We start from the raw sequence: 15,257 nt of genomic DNA, 5'->3' as shown, positions 1-15,257 counted from the left end.
AACATTAGAAGAAGACTAGTTTTACTCTTGAACTGTCTTAAACAAAAAGAAAAAGAAAAAGGCTGTATTGAATCAATTCTGCAACAGAAACCTGCCTCAGTCTGGTCTGTGGAACAAGCAAACATTTATATGTTCCTTACGTAGGATCTGCAAAGCCAAGTCTGCACTCAGAAAGGGAGCAGGTGGCGTCTAGCGCACAGAGAATGCAGTGACGAGCAGCTGATTGAGTAAGCAGGTCCATGCCGATGAGCATTTACAATACAGACATCCAGAGCAGTCCATCTACTGGCACACTCTGGGGTGCTGTCTGCTGTAACCAAAACAAACACTGGCCTCTCATGCATTTTATTAAACATCAGGTACACGCAGTAACAGAACAAGTGCTTAAAAGGAGCACAAAAACTAAATAAAAGCTTAATGATGGGTACAAAATGTAATGTGGTGCCAGTACAGGGTAAGCAATGCCACCTGAAAGGGAAGCAGCTTTTTTTCCCCTCTATGTACTGAAAATAGCTTCTTAAAAAAAAAAAAAAAAAAAAAAAAAAAAAAAAAGACATCCGATGTTTTGGAGGGAAAAGTTGTAATTCAAACTGCTGCCGTTGGAACTCTTGTGACTGAAGTCAGCTGACTTGGTGTTTACATTAGCCACATGTAGCACTGGACGTGTTACGTTGATTGTTTTGAAAAAATCTCTTTCCAACATCTAGCTCCCCGTGGATCACATGGCAATGTGCCACCTTTCTCATTGGTTAAAGCGGTTCTCTTTGTCTAGAAAAGCTTTCTTATGTTTCCTGGCTCTCTAGGAAGCTACAGTTAAACACAGAGACAGTTTTTCTAACATTAGACCATTAGAAAGCATGACTTTTCCAGAAAAAACCGAACACTTCCATGACAGTCCCATCTTCACAAACACACAGGGATACCAGAATAATGCACTAATTTTAAAATAAAGCAAATGTACTCAAGAATGGTTTGAAAGCATTATTGTTTAGTTGTGTTGGGCCCAGAAGGAATGAGTTATTTGTCCTTTACATTTCAAGGACAGTCACTACCAGATCTGCCCTGCATCTATATTATTATTCCCATATCGTACATCAAGAGAATTCCATGATAATGTTTAAAATTCCTACCCAAACTATTTGAGTCATTAAACTAAAATTTTCATGCCCCGGCCAACATAAACATTCTCAAATGATTTGCCAGACTGTGTAGAGTCTGGCTGCTCTGGCATCTGTACTGTACCTCCCTTTCGCAGATGGGTGCAAATCTACTTTGTCACTAAAGGCTCTGAACTGAATACAACCGAATGCTCTCATTAGGACCTGACTCATTTGGCTCTGTAACATCGTTGACTCCATTAAGTTTACCTTTAGTTGATCCGTTCCGCAAAAGTCTGAAGACTGCAACCCCACAGAGTTTTCTCTTTTAGTCAGAACCGCATGTGAAATGAGCTAACGGCTGTCCCTGCTTTTCCACGCTACATTTTACTGCAGCAATGAGTCTTTGCTCAGTCTAGTGTAAGGAAGCCAATCAGTCGTGATGGTCTCTGTCTTTCTTATACTCTCTTTCTGTCTCTCACAGCTCAATCATGACTTGTAAACCTCAGCACAATTTTAAGTTGGGAGTCAACATCTGGTGAGGCCTCTGAATTGAACGCCAAAGTGCCCTCTAAAGAACTTGTGAACCTGCACTTAAGTACCAGGTTAGCAATGGCGAAAAAAGCACATTGCTCTATTGTGTCCTCATAGTGAGGTTATCCAAGGTTGTTCTTAAGAAAACCGACTGCTTAATTGTTTTCTTTAATTTTTCTCAGATTTAAATGACCGTAATTTATATTTATATATACAGTGCCTTGCAAAAGTATTCAGACCCCTGACCAATTCTCTCATATTACCGAATTATAAATGGTACATTAAAAATAAAATATCAAACAGAACGAAATTTCAATGTACCATTTGTAATTCGGTAATATGAGAGAATTGGTCAGGGGTCTGAATACTTTTGCAAGGCACTGTGTGTGTGTGTATATATATATATATATATATATATATATATATATATATATATATATATATATATATATATATATATATACATACACACACACACACACACACACACACACACACACACACACACGTTTATATTGTCAATTTATGTAAACAATACTAGATGAAAGATTTTTCAGCAAGAATATTAGTCCCTGGCTATATTTATTTTGGCAAAAACAGAAAATCTAACATTTGGCAGGCACACATTTCCTTTCATCACCTCATGTACCTGATTAGGTCTGTAAATCTATACAAACCGCTTACATACTACATGAAAAGCTCTTTGATACTGGTAATTTCATGCAATCGTCTGGTCTCTGTATTTTACATAGCCAACAATATCATTGATTTCCAAAATAGTAGTCATTTGTTTAGTTTACCCAACAGAGTACCTGAAGTTTTTGCATGCAGCCAAAATTCCCAGGCACAGTTACATAACCTCTAGCTATACTAAAATGGCACAGTTTGAATGTGGGTCGTAAAGCCACTTAGCGAAGGAAAATTAGGCATGCCATGCAATAAAAATACCAGGCCGTTGCCAAGAGGGAAACGGTAACCTCCCCAGCATTGGCTGAAGTTACGATGTATAAAAAGAAAACAACCGGTGTGTTAAAAGGTAACAGCTTTGGTCCTGCTGCCATGAGCTGCTAGAATGTACAAAAATCTGCAAAAATGACATGCAGAGCATGTGCAGATCCAACAGTCTGCACCCACTCCCCCTGGCCTTTCTACTTCATTTACACTAACGTGGTTTTTGTTTTTATTTTATTTTTTTGCACTAAACTTTCACAATTCATTTTGTTTTCTACAATTTTATGTTACTGTTTTTACACACATAAAATAGTTTCTATGATTTTTGCAGTGCCTGCTGGATACCAGCATTTTTTATTGTGTCAATTTCCTTACAGAATCTGCCTTTTCATGAGCTTTCAACTAGTATGTTTAAAAAAGAAAAAGAAAATGAAAAAGTTGCTAACTATTACACCCACCTCTCCTCACAATTCCTATGTACATGCACATGTGTTATGAAGTAAATTTTATAAAACTTTTTTAGGTTCTTACATTCCTAGATAATCTGAATGGAAGCTTTTATTCTAACATATAAGCCAAGTTGAGGGAGGGCAAAAATTCCAAATGTTGTACTGTATATTTCTTGGAGCTATCTCATATAAACATCATTAGGGGTTCCTCTTGACCCCCTCCTGAAGCACAGAAGACTCACCACAAGAAGCCCCGGCAACCCTAATCCCGGAGCCCCCTCACTGGTACTGCAACAAGGGCAGGCGTATTAGACACAAGGATATTATTTCAGGCCGACTACAAGGAATCAGTTGCTAAAACATAATGACCTGCTCACGGAAGATGTGTTTTTGTTTTCAGTTAGTGTGCCTCAGAAATCATTTCAAGCTTTGGCAGGAATGACTGGGCCATGCACTTACCAGTTTTTTTCTGTATGCATACCACAGTTCTTTATTGAATCTGTAGCCAACGTAGCTCCACGCAAAAAGGATCACAATGTTTTAAAAAAAAGTTTTTGTACACTGGAAGGCCCAAATTAATTTCAGCGTGAGCTTATCCTCGAACAAGGAAAAGGAAGATATTTTACAACCCTTTCTACACTGTGACGGCGACTCCTGCTCCTGTACATTTCCCAATAAATATAAGCTCAAGGCTTGTTTAGATCAAAGCCAAGGAAAACAGACCAAACTGATCAAATAGACCCACTTAAAGCAAGATGTTTTCAATTCTCAAGCCTTTCTTTCCTTTGTAGCCTAATTAAAACAGTTTGACTTTAGATTACTGAAATACTAAGTTCCTTAGCATTCAGAGCTCTAACTTACGATCATTGCCAACATCCCCCCCACCCCCCCCCCACCAACATTCCCATCTAAAAACCATATGCTGTCCTATGAAGGGTTTAAAATCTGAATTAGGTATCTGCAGCTGCTTCTAATATTTCGACAGTTAAATTCTCTGATCCACATCTTCTTTGAATGAAGTGCTGTTTAACGTGCCAAGCAACACAAGTATGTCAGTCCCGTACTCAAAATTTGAAAAAATGTTTCTCGATATCAACAGGTTTCAGTGGAAAGGTCACGTGCAATGGAACGGTGGTTACTGTATCTCTTAAACATAAGCGACTGCTGCTCATGGAAAACAGCCAGTGAAGAATACAGCAGATGTTTTAAAGCACCACCAATCGTGTGCTACATGTTATAAAGAGATGAACTACAACTGAGGTCAATGTATCCATGCTCTGAAAGCTGGAAGCAATACACAAAATCCATTCATTCATTCTCAGAGGACATTGCACCCACTCTCTCACAAGACACTGGACATCTAGATTGAATATGAGAGTTTGTAAGAAGCACTTCACATTTCAAATAAGTCAAATTAAAGACTATGGGGACAGAGTTGGAAATGAAGTAGTGTTGGACTTCAGATGAACAGTTTGAGGCAGGGTCCTCCCCCCCCACCAAACAGTGGTGGTGGTATGGAATGGGTTACCTAGACATGCTGTTGCTGCTTAATATGTTTTAAAAACCTGCTAGACAATTTTGGGATCAATCGGCTCTTTTGAACCAGATAAGCATTTGGCTGAAGGCCTCCTCTCGTTTTGGAACTCTTGTTCCAAACAAAAAAAAAAGTAAAGAAAAAAATGGAGAGACGTGGGAGCACAAATTCACGTATCATTACAGCTATAACCCGCTTTAATGGCAAAGTGATTATGTCAAGTGTTAAGATGGAAATTATATTCTCTGTTTAAGCGTTCGAGATGGAGCACAGTGTAGAAAACAGTGGAGCTGTGTGATTTCCGACAAGTAAACATTAAGAAAAAAAAAAATTATCCAATTACTCCAGATGCCCTATTTAATGAAACATATACTTTCACAAAATGATCCATGTCTAACAGTTGTCATTTATCCAATGCAAGCAAGGATCTGCTTTGTGTCTAAACAACACAGCCCAGCCGTCACGCTGCATTTTCAAAGTCAATAGCCCATTGTATCTCTCCTGACCTCTGCCCCGACCACAGACCATGCATAAAAGGGCCTAGATTTGTCAGCATTATTGTTAAACAGCTGGTAGATTTCAACAGTAAAGTGGTCTGAGATAAATATAGACTATTCCAACATTGATGATAACATATGTTGTACGGGTATTATCATTTGTGCTTCAGAATGTTTTTCTTCATTTTAAAAAATCTAATATGACCTGTTCTGAGAAAACCCAGCCCAAGACAGGTGAAGGGATTAACTTTTTCACCTGCCAGTCCTGGTTATTCAAACTGCCTTGTGATACTAAATTGAACAATTAGGTGCCAGCAATCTTGTCAAGTGTTCTCTAGCCATAATAGAGTTACTATAGGACGTAATTAGTCACACCTGACTGTACAGTAGGTCTTCAAGTGATTGCTTAATTAAATGCAGGAATAGCTTGAGGGGTAACTATGGGTGCGTTTAGCATGATTAACGCTCTTAACAAGAGGAGGCCATTCAGCCAAATGCTCATCCAGTCCCAAAGAACTGACTGATTCCAAAACTGTCTAGCGAGTTCTTAAAATATACATATTAAGCAGTATCTGAGTTCCTGACCACCTTCCGGCTCCTCCTCAAGACACATTCGTTCAGAGAGCATGTGTAAACCTCACAACTTTCCACTTTACTGGACTATATGGCACCCAATTGTACCAGTACTTGCATCAGCTTGTACTTGCACTGAACTGCTCCATACTTTGGCGTATTCTACTACTTCTCTTATTTCTAACTACTTCCTATATCTTGTACTTGATTTTACTCTTATAATAATGATAGTAACACTTCAACAAACTAGTTCTAAAAACCCAGACTGGGTACAGAAAAAGCAGAATCAAAACCAATTATAAATCTTGTTCTTTTTTAATATACAGTACACATGTAGTTCAGCAGCTTTCACACTGAAGCTATAAAGTCACATGGACACTTTGCACTACTGCTGTGGGGGGAAAAAAATTAACCACAGATCAATAAAACATTTTATTTCAAGCATGAACATGTCTTTTTTATGTAGGAGAGATAAATCAAAAAAACTAAAATGTGTCTTTTTATTGTGGATAAGTGTGTGTGTTTATATTCACAATAGCATGTGTGTGTGTGTGTGGATATAGGGAAATTGATCAAATGAGTCATCTTGGAATCTTGGAAGTTTTTTGGCTGCCCCTCTTTACATTGTGTTTTCTAGTCCTATGTTTAATATGCCATGAGAAAGCTGTTTATGGTGCCGTTCAATGGCCAGGAAATCCCATGATTGTTTTTCTGGCGAGTAACGCTACATACTGTACATGCATTCCAGCACACAACGTCTTACTCAGCCCTGACCAACTTTCTGAATGACTCACACAGTCCTTTCCCGCTTTGGTCAGTTTTACAGCCTGCAGTGTAATGTCAGCTATCTATTCCAGGCCTGTCTGATTACTAATTACCCCTGTACTGTGGTTTTACAGATGTTCCCTGCAAATCAAATCCTGATGCATAACAGGAAGAGCCCGGGACCAAAAATTCTCTGTGAATCTATTACATTACTGTGCAATCTAGATATAAACAGACCCAGGTGTGAGTCTTTTGTGTTAGTTTAATAAACAAATCTTCAAAGGAAAGACTAATGTTTGGTGTACGAGACCTGCAGCAGCTTCAGTCGAGCGCATGCATTAATCCATTACGCTCTCCCTTTTAATCGAACAAGAATGTTCCATACTATGAAGCAAGGAGTACTGAGCATTAGCAATTAATGTTTTCCCCTTTAAAGTATGAACAAATATTATTCATTTAACTATTACCTTAAAAACTAATAGACACCACCAAGAAACAGGAGCTCAAAATGCCATTGCATCAGTTTAGTACAGTCCTGAATATTAGCAGTAGACTTGTAATATTACAATAACCATTGTGCATTTTTATCAGTTGGGGAAGCTTTGCTGTTAGATTGTAGAAATGTTAAGGCTGATATTCTGGAGACATGGTGAAGTGGCAGTGTTTATATTCACTAAGATCCAGAGAAAATAACAGTTAAGCTGTTCCATGCAATCCTTGGAGAGAAAGCATTCTCATACTGTGCTCCGTGGAGTTGGAACAGACTACCAGTGGCCTTGAGAAATACAAAGCAACAACGATATTTTAGACAGTATTGCATCAATAACACAATGACCCATGTAACAGTTAGCAGTGATCATCCAGTATCCTGTTTTAACCATTATATGTTTGGTACAGTGCCTATGGGATGTTTTCACAGTTTGTGTTACAACCTGAAATCTTGATGTATTTAAATGGGATTTTTTCCCCTTTGATTTACACAACATACTGAACACTTTCAATGTGTGAAAAAATGGGGGTGGGGTGAAAAAACAAATCAATTAAAAATAAAAATCTGAAAAGTCTTCGTTAGATAAATATTCACCCCCTTTGCTATGACACTCCTAAATAAGCTCAGGTACCACCAATTGCCTTCAGAATTCACACAGTATGTTAAATGGAGTCCATCTATGTGCAATAAAAGTGGTTCACATGATTTCATCTGTCTCTATAAGGTCCCACAGTTGGGTAGTGCATTCAAAGCAAAGATACTACCATGAAGAACAAGGATCTTTCAAAACAACTCTGGTAAAAAGTTGTGGAAAGGAACAGATCAGGGGAGGGATATAAAAAGTTTTCAAAGGCATTGAATATCCCTTGGAGCACAGTCAAGTCGATCATTAAGAAGTGGAAGGTATACGGCACCACCCAGAATCTGCTTAGAGCAGGCCGTCCTCCCAAAGTGAGCAGCTGGTTAAGAAGGGCATTGGTCAGAGAAGCCACCAAGAGGCCAATGACAACTGTGAAAGACCTACAGCATTCCATGGCCGAGATGGGAGAAACTGTCAATGTGTCAACAATAGCCAAGGTACTCCACAAATCTGGCCTGTATGGAAGCGTGTCAAGAAGGAAGTCATTTCTGAAAAAAAGCCCATGTAAAATTTGCTTGGAATTTGCAAAAAGGCATGTGGAAGACTCTGAAAAGATGTTGCAAAAGATTCTGTGGTCCGATGAAACAAAAAATTAACTATTTGGCCTAAACGTGAAGCGTTATGTCTGGTGCAAACCCAACACAGCACATCACCCAGGTAATACCATCTCTACTGTGAAACACGGTGGTGGCAGCATCATGCTATGGGGATGCTTTTCATAGGCAGGGACTGGGAAGATTGTCTGGGTAGGGGCAAAATGGATGGCGCTAAATACAGGCAAATCCTTGAGGAAAACCTGCTTCAGTCAGCAAAAGACCTAAGACTGGGACGGAGATTCACATTTCAGCAAAACCCCAAGCACACATCCAAAGTGACACCGGAGAGGCTTAAAAACAAGAAAGTGAATGTTCTAGAGTGGTCCAGTCAAAACCAGGACTTGAATCCAATTGAGAACATGTGGCAAGACTTGAAGATTGCTGTCAACCAACGATCCCCATCCAACTTGACAGAGCTTCAACAATTTTGCCAAGAAGAATGGGCGAATATTGCACGATCCAGATGTGCAAACCTGGTAGAGACTTACCCCAACAGACTCGCAACTGTAATTGCTGCCAAAGGTGGTTCTACCAAGTATTGACTCAGCGGGGTGAATACATATCTAACCAAGACAACATTTTTTTTTTTTTCAATAACTGTTGTTTCACCATAAAAATTTTCTTGCCTCTTCAAAGCATTGAGTAGGCTGTGTAAATCAAAGGGAAAAAATCCACTTAATTGCATCAAGATTTCAGATTGTAACACAACAAACTGTGAAAACTTCCAAGGAGGTTGAATACTTACTCTAGGCACTGTGTGTGTAAGGAAATGCTTAATTAAGGGATATCCAGGTGACATAAACAAATAAATAAATAACACAATAAAATCACCAGGTCACCTGAGGCTACGCTCTTCTGAATCATATTTTTATGAAAATGAGTGTAACTAATTAAGTGTGCATTATTTTGCCATCAGTGAATTTCTCCCTTGTCTGGAGGCCATCGTTGTTTTTTACACTTTCCTTCGATGGTGATCTTGTGTTACAGATTTCATTTTGAAACAAACAACACTGTACGTGTCCATCCTTATTAACCACAGTCTGACGTTTGTTCTGGTCGACAGCAAGGCTTACACCTGCTCGTATTTAGGAGTGCAATGTTTTTTTGGCCTATGCTGTACAATTGGTCGAACAAAGATAGCATGTGTGTCAGCTTGAGTCCTCAGGTATTATTACAGGTTGCTCTAGGAATGTTTAAGCCATCAATAAAAGTGAACGCTTTGGACTGTTTGTGGTATTTATTTAAAACTAATGGGCTGTGCTTGGAAACTGTGAGGCACTGCTGAACGCTTCTGGGGATTAACCATACTGAACAATGTTCACAACCCATTCAACGCCTATCATAACTATCTTAGGTGCTGTACATGCTATCTCTAACAATCTGTCAGCATGTAGACCAGGGTCACAGCAGCTATATCAAGTTGTACCAGAGTGACAGGAGAAACATCAAGTCCCGACTGAACACTGCAACATGTTCGGTGACACTAAGGTTCTTAAGTGCCCGTCTCCCCAAATCCTCACTTACCTATCGCCCTGTGGATTATCAGCAAGGAAAGTGATCATTCCATCAAATCATATTTCATTTGATAAAATAATTGCAATTCAAATAGATTAAGCCCCTATTAATGTATGACAATTGAGGTGTTTTCAAAAGGTGTTGAGAATCAGTGTGTAGGAATAATCTTCATTTTTATATTTCAATAATAACATTACATTGTATAACTGTGTGTGTGTATGTGTGTGTGTGTTTAAATGCACATTCTACAGTTCTGTAACCTGCTTCACTTCTATAACTTGCAGATAAGCCATATATGTTAGTAAATGTAGACAATTGTGCTGGGTGCCAAGACAAGAAAGGACAGGTCAAGCCTTAGGAATGACAGGTCAGCCTTTAGGCCACCCGCACCCACCAGTGTTATAAAGGGACCAGGGTGGCTAGTTCAGGGAGCTCCTGAAATCGAGGAACACGGACAACAGCAGAGTTGTCAGAGGAGCTCCTGGGACACTCAGTAAATATTTCCTTTATTCTGTACTAGAATATTTACTATAGACCAATATGTTTATATGGTGTTGCGATTTTATGTACCGTGCCTACGAAGTTAATTTTTAGTAATAAAGTGGCCTGAACTGAACACCATGTGGGATTGTAAAATTGCCTAGTCCATGATTTTTTTTTTTTAGTTTATCACTGTTTATCATACTTGTAACTGTTTTGTATCTGTTACTTATGAACTTGAGACAGAAAGTTGAACTGGACCAATCATAGCAGATAGCAGAACACATTATCAAATTAATCCAACAAGTGTAACATCCTTTTAAACTATGGGTTACAGGTGTGCGAGTTGAATTTGCCTTTAAGGAAAACGTGGCTGGGCTCCAGTATTATGGTACTATCTTTAGCTGCCCAAGCTATTTTCAGAAACATTCCCAATACCACTTATCTAAAGTTTCCTCAACACAAACATTAGCAAACACTCTCCTCTAGAAATATTCACAAATTACAAACCGGACCTTTCTAAAATCCTCTATTAACACTGCACCCTGCTATGAGCCTAATATTTTCCTTCCTGTCCTTTCCCAAAGTTTCCGTCTGGCGACACAGTTTCACAAGCGGTATTTACCCACCATGGCCACTCTATAAACAAGATAATCTCCACATTTTCCCTCTCTCCAAAGCAAAACACTATTTCCGAGTCACCGCCACTCATCCAAGAACAACACTGTGCAAAGAAGTACGTTAACATTAAGAAATTAACCTAGAAAAGGCCCTTGCTGTCCACAGTTTTTGCTCTCACAAACAACCATGACTGAAAAAAACAGCAGCTCTTCACAAAAGCCTTCAAATACAACCAAAATCATGCATATGCATATTACTATACACTTAAATAATACACGCACTGAGAAAACTTAAGCCATGCAGATCAATAATTAATTAATCAAAATAAATTTAAAAATATATAGATTGTACAGTTTTTCAGCCATCTAATTAAAGAGGCAGTGTCCCACATTCATGTTAAAAAAAGCAACAGTTTAGCATGTGCCTTTGCTGCCTAACACTGGAAGCTTACTAATCATTCTGTGAGCCGCACACATACTGTACTCCAGCTGATATTCTCAGCATTGGCAATCTGCTTTTAATACCATATAGTATTCTCTGAGCTTTTTACTCACACTTCCATTTTCACCTGGAGAGTGAAATGATGTTCAAATGCCTTGTTTTCTATCATCAACCAACTAGTTGCTTCCACTAATGATGTGTATGCTTTACTATTGCTGAGGTGAAGTGACCCAGGAAGAGCAAAATGTTACCTGCAAGTAAGGCATGCAAACTCAGATCTTTCCTTAGTATGTTACAAGACATGTTTTTGGTATTAAAACATACATGTAAAAATGAAAATACACATTCTTTCAAAACAGCACATGTGAGATGAACAGTACATTGCAAGTCAACAACAGGGAAGACAATGGAATTAACTTGCTCGCTATAACCCATTTTTAATAAGTCCAGAATGCTCAGCATACTGTCATGTACAGTAGGGTTAGCATAGATTAAGTCACCAGTTTGATACAATTTAACTGAAATGGCATTTTCCGTTGTAGCACAAAAGGATCCTATGGCAAGTCAATAGAGCCCATCTTTTAAAGTATGTTATAGCTGCAACTCGGCTTAACACTGGGTCATGTTAACAAGAAGAAACAGAAACTGTTTCTAGTTTCACAGTATAGCTGTGGGGCAGAATAATTAATCCAGGGATACTAAATGTAGAGACAGATGGCAAGTAACACAGTTAATCCGTTTCTGGTGATGGGGAGAAAGGAGTGTTATCTCTCGGCTACAGAGAATTTGTCATAACACATGATACCCAAATCAGCCAAGACAGCAAAACGAAAGGCATTCTGCTGCTGAAAGGGAAGATTTCATCCTTCTCAAAACCACTCTCAAAACAAGGCAGCTTGTATTCTACAAATATCAACCCATTCATTCACATTCATCCCATTCACAGCAAACTGGCTGCAAACGCAGTGTGTGCATCTTAGAATAGCAACAGAGAAGTGATTCGCAGCTGTCCCACTTCGCGGAAAGGGCAGATTGTTAACACAATGCTGCTGATTAAGGAGGTCTGATTTCAATAGTATTCGGCACATTACTAAAAGGGAAATCAAGCTCGATGCAGCCCGTGAGTGTCTGTGTCCACGCTGTTCTCAATCTGTGCTGCAGTTAGAGCAAGCAATAGCTGGTGGGCTCTCATCTCTATCGCAGGTGTTCTTTCTTCTAATAAGACCAGGAAGTATGGCTTGCAAGAATAATGCAGGTGCTGTACAGGACTACCATAGAAGAGTCTTCCATTTAATATTTATACATTACCATATAAGGCTCAAGACAATAGTGATCCCTGAGTTTGCTTAGTTAGGTAAACTGGCAGAGCACCTATTGAAACTGTAGGTACAATGTCTACAGTTTGAACAGCTTTTACATTATTTCTTAATTCCTGGGCTTGTTGTCCTTAAACACTTACTTACTGCTCCACTGCGAGCGAGGGTCAGGTCATGTTTGGCTCATGGAGTGATTTATTGGCAAGCAGCTACTTACAATTATAACTTATTTTAGGGAATATCTACAAACTGGACTGCCTTTTTTCTATGTGCTAGAAAAGTAGGCTAAACTATGGAATAATGTAGTGAACAGACATTTAGGGACTGTATTTTAGTTGTATTTTACAATTTAACATCCTTTAACACACTTGGTGGGCATTGTTCCTGCTAGGGTTAGGGTTAAAACAGTGAACAAACAAGTACTGTTAGCAAAATCTCACCATACACCCAGAGTAGACATGATATAATTACAGTGTGCAATGTGTTAACAGCACTAACTGGACAGTTGTGGTCTAAAAATAACAAATACATGTTCACTACAATGACAGTACACATGGTACACATCACAACAAAAATACAGGTCTGCCATGCCTTAATAGGATTACTGCAAAACAAAGCATACTATAATTAATGAATAATTGTCATTTTTCTTCTCCTTCACCACAGGCTGGACTGGGAAGTGCTAATAAAGTTCACTTTTAAGTGTATTCAAGATGAATGCATTTTATAAACAGTAACTAAAACCTCACCAATGCCTGGGGTAGTAGCCTCTTAAGTTCTGGAAAATAACCCAATACGTTTCCATTCCCCCTCCCACTGCTTGGAAGAAGGAACAGCCTGCCTCTGCAGAGGCTTTGATGTTGCACACATTTCCTTGAGGTAAAAATGAAGCCGTTGTGCTAGCTCAGTTAATGCTGCGAGGTCGTGAACTCTCCTGGAATCAAAAGGTAAATGAGACAACCGCTGGGGCTGTTACATAAACAGGAGAGTCTGTTTACTCTATCAGATAAAACACAGTACACCTCAACTGAGAGTCAGGGTTAGTCCTCGTCTCCTCCTCACCCCAATTTCACACCTCTGCTCACAGCTCTGTGGCTACCCCCTCTGTGCTACCTGGATGTCGTACAATTCTTTTTAAGAACTTGAGTACTTGGCATCAGCAGTCTTTTACATGGTAGAGTACTTAGTAAAATGCTATGTGCCTATCATTTGTCAGCCACCCCTGCTATGAATGTTAAATACATGCGAGTGAGTAAAATGGATTAAGAATGAGCTTTAGGGAAACTGATAGCAATTCATCTGGAATAGATCCTCAACTTAGCAATCAGGATTCACCAGGAAAAAAAAAACAAAAAAAAAAAAAACACATGAGTGGTATGTTTGAATTCCTGCCAGGTAGTATGCAAAATGCTTTTCACATAAACAGGTTTCGGGAAGAGATGATTAGTATTTACTGCACCCCAAATATACACTCACATTTTTTTCTCCTGACCATTCCACAGATACAACTGAATAGCTTTTGCACTGTTTAGATGTTGATGCACACACACACACACACACACACACACATACATGCAGGACCTGTCACAACACTGTCCATAAGAAGCAATTTAAGGAAGCAACTGCCTACACAGTGGCTATCAGTCCTCTATCAAAGTCTGTCAGATCTGCAGTCTTGCCAATTATAGACTCCCTATGTATAATATTACCCCCTATTATTATTATTATTATTATTATTATTATTATTATTATTATTATTATTAGTGCAGTAGCTGTTGTGAAGATTCTTACAATTTTACAATAGCAGCAGCATTAGAATCAAACAAGTTTTGAAATCTGTTTAGGGTGGTGCAGTGTTTTTAAAAAGGCTATAATCATAATCTATAGCTAAGTGTATTTATTAATGAACCCCCTTGTATCACAATTAATCATACTAATAACATTATATTTTTGAAGTCCTGTGTGTCTGTACATTATGAATGTGCCCAGGGGATCAAAAAACTAAGCTCCACAGGGTGCAGTTTGCACTTCTTACAGACCTTACTGTCTTCAGCCTCCTTGGTTTTCCCCTGAGCTTCCTTCTTTTCCCGAAAGTCACAGATTGATTTTAAGGACAGCTGGCAAGACATCATTGAGTTGTCTGTCCCTCTCATCTCCAAAGTCCTTGGCAAGTACGGTTGTGACACAGCAGCCCTGCCAAGACTGGGAATCGGGACTGCGGTGTGAACAGGCTTTGACCCCCCTCCCGGCTCTCTCAGCTTAGAAGCAACCCCAACAACCGGCATGTCTAGTTCAAAAATAAATAACTGCGCTTGACAAAACACAAACACAGCTGCACAAGGAGGAGAAACAAGAACTCAAACAATCCTCTTGAAGTCCGACAAGGAACAAATAAAAAAAAAATTACATTTTTAAAAATGATTTAAAAGAGAGGAAGCAGCAGCAGTCCTTCTCGAACGAGTGTTCAGTGAGTGAGACTCTGAGAAGCAGTGAGTCCCCCCCCCCCCCCACCTACCTCCACACTCTATCGCACACAGCTCAGTCAGGGTTTCACTACAAAACTAAAACACTCCTTTGGGGCGTGAACTTTTTCTTGAAGGTAACTGGCACAAAGCTGTCTGTGATTAGAGAACTCATAAGTTTGCTTTTTTTCTTCTTCTTCCCGCTAATTGCATTCCAAAGCCGTGTATGCTCTGAATGAGTTGAAAAACAAGCCTATACTCCAACTGTCAAAACACTGCTGTGAGCCTACAATACT

At 39.1% G+C, this 15,257-nt stretch overlaps 1 protein-coding gene across 7 annotated transcripts in view; it reads right to left on the bottom strand.

The window, feature by feature from the left end:
* Positions 1-14,971, bottom strand: part of LOC121318047 (neuron navigator 3-like) — a 159,222-nt gene extending 144,251 nt beyond the window's left edge. For all 7 annotated transcript variants that reach the window (XM_041254274.1, XM_041254275.1, XM_041254277.1 and 4 more), the window contains exon 1: positions 14,539-14,971. In XM_041254274.1, coding sequence (XP_041110208.1) covers positions 14,539-14,784 — 246 coding nt within the window. In that variant the 5' untranslated portion in view covers positions 14,785-14,971. The remainder of the gene's footprint in view (positions 1-14,538) is intronic.
* Positions 14,972-15,257: the final 286 nt, after the last annotated feature.

The sequence above is a fragment of the Polyodon spathula genome, chromosome 7, assembly GCF_017654505.1.
Source record: "Polyodon spathula isolate WHYD16114869_AA chromosome 7, ASM1765450v1, whole genome shotgun sequence".
Taxonomy (NCBI): domain Eukaryota; kingdom Metazoa; phylum Chordata; class Actinopteri; order Acipenseriformes; family Polyodontidae; genus Polyodon; species Polyodon spathula.
The sequence above is the reverse complement of the archived record's forward strand: the minus strand, read 5'-3'. Positions and strand labels throughout refer to the sequence as shown.